The sequence below is a fragment of the Otolemur garnettii genome, unplaced genomic scaffold, assembly GCF_000181295.1.
Source record: "Otolemur garnettii isolate 467f Iridium unplaced genomic scaffold, OtoGar3 scaffold00247, whole genome shotgun sequence".
Taxonomy (NCBI): Eukaryota; Metazoa; Chordata; class Mammalia; order Primates; family Galagidae; genus Otolemur; species Otolemur garnettii.
In genome coordinates this window covers 1,287,876-1,294,647 of record NW_003852642.1, presented here as the reverse complement: position 1 = coordinate 1,294,647, position 6,772 = coordinate 1,287,876, and the positions used below count along the sequence as shown (strand labels likewise).

The window sequence follows — 6,772 nt, the reverse complement described above, 5'->3', positions numbered from 1 at the left end:
CAAGGTCCTGCTGTCTCGTTGTCCTGTTGTTGTTGTAGAGACGGGGTCTCACTCTGGCTCATTTGGCTCAGGGGGATCTTGGCTGGTCTCGAACCTCTGAGCACAGATGATCCACCCGCCTCAGCCTCCCACAGCACTGGGACTACAGGCGTGAGCCACCACGCCCGGCCACTTATATAAAACTTTAACGTATTATATTTTCATCTTCACATATCCCCACAGAATTGCCTGTTTTGGAATTTCTACCTGGGATGAATCACTTTACTCGGAAAGCAGAACTAACATAGGCTGCCTCTTTTATGATTTCAACATGAGTTCATGGTGGGTCAGAGCCATCTCCTAACACCTGCTTGATCATTGCCAAGGGGACAAGAACGCATGCTCTGGAGAGTTTTACTGGGGATAAAACCTGTCTACCTCCTCCATGTCCAAAGGCAATCATTCAGCAGTGTCTGAGTTTATCCTCCTGGGGCTCACAGAAAATGCAGAGGTGCAAGCCATTCTCTTTGGTGTCTTCCTGGTCGTTTACCTCACCAGTGTCGTGAGTAATCTCGGTCTGATTGTGCTAATCCAAGTCAGTCCTCAGCTTCACACACCCATGTATTTTTCCCTCAGCCATCTGGCTGCTATTGATTTTACTTTTACTTCATCTGTCACCCCAAACATGTTGATGAATTTTCTGCGTGAAATTACAAGCATAACGTTTTATGCCTGTGCCATTCAGGTATGCTGCTTCATCACATTTTTAGTGTGTGAATTATATTTGCTCTCAATCATGGCCTATGATCGCTATGTGGCCATCTGTAATCCTTTACTTTATGTCATCCTCATGCCCAGGAAACTCTGTATTCGAATGATTGCTAGCACATATGTTTATGGATTCACCGTAGGCCTCGTACAGACAGTGGGGACGTTTCGCTTATCTTTTTGTGACTCCAACATGGTCAACCACTTCTACTGCGATGACGTTCCTTTAATCGCTCTGGCCTGCTCTGACACGCACATCAAGGAACTGATGTTGTTTATCATTGCCGGGATTAATATCCTTTGCTCTCTAGTGATTGTGCTAATTTCTTATCTCTTCATCTTCTTCACCATCCTGAGGATTCACTCCGCTGAAGGAAGACAGAAAGCGTTTTCCACCTGTGCCTCCCACCTGACCTGCATCACAATGTTTTATGGAACAATCATTTTTATGTACCTGCAGCCCAAGTCAAGCCATTCTCTCAACTTAGATAAATTCGCTTCAGTGTTCTACGTGGTTGTGATTCCCATGTTAAACCCACTGATTTATAGCTTGAGAAATCAGGATGTAAAAAGCGCACTGAAGAGAATTATAGAAAAGTTGTGTTTGACTATCAAATAACCTAAAAGTCGCTGGGAGGAAATGAGAAGACTTTGAGTTGTAGCTTACATAGATTCACAATGCTGGTTAATTATGGAACCAATTTCGATGCTCAACCCCATTCAGGGTATGTCTTACCCACTGTTTCATTGTCAGTTGTTTTCACATAAAAGACATTTGGTGAATTCTGCATCATTGAATTGTAAAAGAATATATATAGAGAGAGAGATATATTTTTATTGTTGGGGATTCATTGAGGGCATAAGAAACCAGGTTACACTGATTGCATTTGTTAGGTAAAGTCCCTCTTACAATTGTGCCTTGACACCATATCTTAATCCTGAGTAGCCATGAGATCTTCATCAAGAGTTGAAGAAACAGTATTGGGAAATAACAGTGTGATATGAAAAATTTGGCTTATGTTGAAATAGTTCAATACCGGCTTTGTAATATTTCAAGTTTGCTGCATAGATCACCTGGAAAATGTTTTAAGCGTCATATCATAGTTTATTAGCAAATTTTTTTTTTTGCTTTTTTAAGACAATAAATTCTCTAGCACTTAACTTTCCATTCTGCTGGAAAGATGACATTAACAGAGTTACCTTGATATTAAATATTTATCAACATAAATTCTGTATCAGTTTAATTATGAGTTCCACTGTACACCACTGTAATTCACTGCATGATCTGTGGAAATACAAGGTTAGGAAATGAACTCTTTTTTCTTTGCAGTTTTTGGCCGGGGCTGGATTTGAACCCACCACCTCCTGCATATGGGGCTGGTGCCCTATTCCTTTGAGCCACAGGTGCCACCCTTAGGAAATGAACTGTTTAGACATATTGGCTAGCACTTTTAGCTTTCCTAATGAATGGATATTATCGTGGGTCAATTTCTGTATCTCCGTTTCCTCTTCTGCAAAAGTTAGTCATAGTTTCCATCTACTGGGCTGATTATGAAGATTAAATAAAACTATAAATGTAAAGGACACTGCATAGTTTGCAGCACATAGTACTGCACAGATGGTGAGAATTTTAACTTCTCAGATTTTTAAGTTATCCTTTTCTGGGGAATTAAATTGGGTAAAAAGCCACATTGTTTATTTTCTTCGTGTTTCCCTTTTTACTTCTACAAATTTATAAATAATCACTCTGATTACTAAGTAGTGCTGATAAGAACACTGAAGTGAGAAATGCTAAACATTTAGGATAAAGCCAAAGAGAGGAAATAGTTTATAAATGTCAGCTGTTTATTGTATTATTGTTATTACTACTGTCAGTGCAGAAAATCTAGAGTAGATGATAATATTCAAATATTACATTTAAAAACAAATGATATTAAAGGCACTGTTATTTTAAGAACAATGAAGTCCCCTTGATCAGAAAAGAAAGAATTGAAAAAAGGTTAAAGAAAATTCAATACAAAATATAATTATTTTCATAACAATGTGCTTACAATTAAAATTGCTTATAATTTTATTCAAGGTATACTACTGATCAGATACAAAACGAAAAACAATTGAAAAACTTTGTGTATAAGAAAATGATTTAGGGATGGTTCGTGTTACTGATGGTGATAAAGCTGATATTTGCCAAGGCTCTTTAGTGGCAGCCAAGGCACAAATGTCTTTACACATATTTCTACCCAAATGCTCATGTTGTAAATGTGTCATGAATATGTTTCTTCTTTTATAATTGAGCTGAGCTTTATATAAAACAAAAAACTAGGGGGAGCTTCTGAAATCAGGCACATTCTACCTAATCTTAGACACAGCTAAAGATGGCTAATATTTATTTTCTACTTTTTATCAGCCCCTTTACTCTAAATTCAGGAACCAAAAAATCATAAGGATCACAGACTAAGGAATGACAAACAAATATTTATTGAAATATACCCGAAGACTGAATGATGTTGATTTTGGTGATTTAACTGAGACACTGGTGTTTCAGGAGATGAGGCCAGCTACCTCGAGCCACGTCTAAGAAATAGTTTTAGAGGCTGCACAGAGCTGCGTGTATCCACTGAAGGAGAAGCTAAGTTACTTGCTTGCTGAGTGCACCTGAATGGTTGGAATCCCCGAGAAAGCTTAGGTTTACCTTAATACATGAAAGTTAATACAAAGGAATTAGAAATGTATAAAGACACGACTACTTCAATTCAGTTAGTGTTTAAGCATCACTTCTCTAAATAATTCTGTGAAGAAGAAAGGTGCAGTGAAACCCCAGAACCAAGATTTTATAGGCCTGAATTTCTTTACCTGTAAAAAGATTGTCTGTGAAACTTCTATTTGTCATATACGTGATATATGAGAACATTGTGTGTATCTCTCAACATAAACACACACTCAAGAGATAATATTTTTGATGACTAGAAACATGGGATTTTCTATTGAACTAGTTGGGTTTTTTTCTTTTTTAATTTTTTTTTTTTTTTTTTTTTTTTTTTTGAGACAGAGCTGCCCAGGCTAGAGTGGCTAGCTCACAGCACCCTCAAACTCCTGGGTTCAGATGATTCTCCCTTCTCAGCCTCCAGAGTACCTGGAACTACAGGTGACCACCACCATGCCAGGCTAACTTTTCTATTTTTAGTTGAGATGGATATGCTCTTGCTCAGGCTGGTCTCAACGTCCTGAGCTCAAGTGAACCTCCCACCTCAACCTACCAGGGTGCTATGATTACAGGCGTGAGCCACTGTACCCAGCCTTATTGAACCTGTTTTAAAAACCAGAGAATTCATTTAATACACCAGGGTCTACAAGCACTTCAAGGACACATATCTGAGTCCCTGAAAAATTTAAGTATAGAAGAAGAAATAATTACTTTCGATGGCAAGCCTAACAATATGTTAAATATAACAGTTGCAGGTATCACAATCTTCTAGTAAAATTACTAAAAAAAATAGGATAACATTAAATAACTAGTTTAATTGACTTATTCTAAAATGTCAAAATAGTAAAAACACATCAAACCACTATTTTTAAATTACAAGCTATCTTCCACAAAGGTGACTGAATAAGTACCAGGCACAGATACATGACATAATAACTGAAGGTTATTTCTGATTTCATAATTATGCAAATATAATTCATCTAAAAACACAATTTCTTACAAACCATGTTTTTCTAATGATATGTAAAAGTCTAACAATGACACATTGAAATCCAATTAATTTTGTAACATCCATCATTCTTAATACCTTCCACTGTTAAAAACAAAAAAATTTAGATACACTTGAATTTTCACTTAGAATTTTAACATTTTAAATTATGTCACGTAAAACATTTCAGAAATGAAGCTTCACATATCCCTTAGGTTTGTATGCTTATAATAAGAAAGACTACTTGGTTAAGAGTCTGGCAGGTAGTAAACACCCAAGCAGGCTTTGTCTTTCTTACTTTATGACTGATAAGCCTTTGAAAGCTCAATGAATTTTTTTTTTAACTTTACATATAACCATTTATATAGCTAACACTTGTGAAACACTTATCACTAGATATCGTTCTAAGCATTTCATAAATATTAAGCCATGTAATCCTCAAAATAGAGAAAAGGGTTAGATCCTATTATTTTCCGGAATTGGAATCAGTCTATAGAGTTTTGGTCAAGGTTGCACAGCTAGTAAATAAATGAAATAGAATTCAGACCCAGACAGTCTGGTTTCAGCGTCCCAGATCTAACAAAAACTTCCCACTGCCTCTGAAATACACACATGTGTGTTCCTATGTGTATTTGAACATGACTTCAGTGGTCTGTAAAGGCTGTTATGGCTTGGGCAGGACTATTTAAGCCACACTAACTTTCCAGGATCTGCCTACGTCCTTGTAGAAAGTGCCAAGTTCTGTTGAAGTAACAGTTCTGTTTCCAGTTGATTGGGAAATAATTATAAGAAAAAGTTTGATTACTTCCCTGCTTTTATTTAATAAAATATTATCATTTTCTTAATAACTTTAAGGTTTCACAGCATTTATCTAAGGCTTTCTGCGAGGCATCCTTGACTTCTTTATTCCTTAAACTGTAGATTAGGGGGTTCAACATGGGGATCACCACTGTGTAAAATACGGAAGCCATTTTGTCTGTGTCTAAGGAGTGATTTGATTGGGGCTGTAGGTACATGAAGATTAGAGTGCCATAGAAGATACTAACAGCCACCATGTGGGAGCCACAGGTGGAAAAGGCCTTGAGTCGCCCCTGGGTAGAGCGGATCCGTAGGACGGCCGCAATGATGAAGATGTAGGAGGTGAGGACAATGGAAGAGGAACAGATCATATCAAAGCCAGCAAAGGCAAAAATCAGAATTTCCTTCATGTGTGTGTCAGAGCAGGACAGTGCTAAGAGAGGGAGGTCATCACAGTAGAAATGGTTAATCACATTGGGGCCGCAGTAAGTCAGACGGAAGGTGATGATGGTGTGGAAGAGAGCAACCAGGAAGCTGTATGTGTACGGGACTGCCACCAGCTGGATGCACACTCTTCTTGACATCCGAGTTGAATAATGCAGGGGACTGCAGATGGCCACATAGCGGTCGTAGGCCATGGAGGCGAGAAGGAAACACTCTGTGATCATGAAGGTGAGAAAACAACCCAGCTGTGCTGCACAAGCGTGGAAGAGAATAGTGTTGTGCTCCACGACGAAATTCACCATCATCTTCGGCGTGATAGCAGAGGAGTAGCAAAGGTCCACAAAGGCCAAGTGACTGAGGAAAAAGTACATTGGGGAGTGGAGTCGAGAATCAATCCTGATTAAGGTGATCAAGCCCAGGTTGCCTAGCACTGTGACCAGATAGATAAGTAAAAATACCAGGAAGCATGGAACCTGGAGCTCTGGCCGGTCTGTAATTCCTTTGAGAATGAATTCAGTAACATAAGTGACATTACCTTCAGCCATTTATTCTGGCAGTTGTTGTGGACTTTGCTGCAGATGATGGAGAATAAGAATGACACTTCCCATAGCTCCTGCCAGTGCTGGATACAGGTGATCATGCATCTCTACTTGCCTTGAATTCCATCGTCATGTGGGCAAAAATGTGCACTTGACTCTTCTAAGGACACACCATTCTCAACTCAGGGAGAAGAGTTGTTTACTTTTGGAATAGTCTTCTTAAGAGTTTTGTGCTTTGTAATTTAAGAAAGTAAGAGAGAATTATGCCTTAAAAATAAATATTATGAAAACACTTAGGACAACTGACACAAATATCTGAGATTTTTTGCTGCTATTATCAATTCTATTCATACAGAAACAGAGCAGCACAGAAATAGTTAATTCAAGAATGTCACCCTATTTGTATTTCCTTACTTTTTAGTTTTATGTGCCCATAAAATATATCAACCATATATAAAGTAAATTTATATACTAGTAGATATTAAAATCATTTTATATCTACCGTGAGTTACTCACTTCCCCATATTCTGTCCCGCATTAATATAAAATAAA

At 37.9% G+C, this 6,772-nt stretch overlaps 2 protein-coding genes across 2 annotated transcripts; one reads left to right on the top strand and one right to left on the bottom strand.

Moving 5' to 3' along the window:
• The first annotated feature begins 424 nt into the window (after positions 1-424).
• On the top strand, positions 425-1,366 carry LOC111722405 (olfactory receptor 5AL1-like). Its single transcript, XM_023508419.1, has one exon. The coding sequence runs from the start codon at positions 425-427 to the stop codon at positions 1,364-1,366; it is 942 nt and encodes a 313-aa protein (XP_023364187.1).
• Positions 1,367-5,264: 3,898 nt separating this feature from the next.
• On the bottom strand, positions 5,265-6,226 carry LOC100949417 (olfactory receptor 1038). Its single transcript, XM_003802470.2, has one exon. It carries the CDS (start codon positions 6,224-6,226, stop codon positions 5,273-5,275), a length of 954 nt encoding a protein of 317 aa, XP_003802518.1. The 3' UTR covers positions 5,265-5,272.
• Between the last annotated feature and the right edge of the window lie 546 nt (positions 6,227-6,772).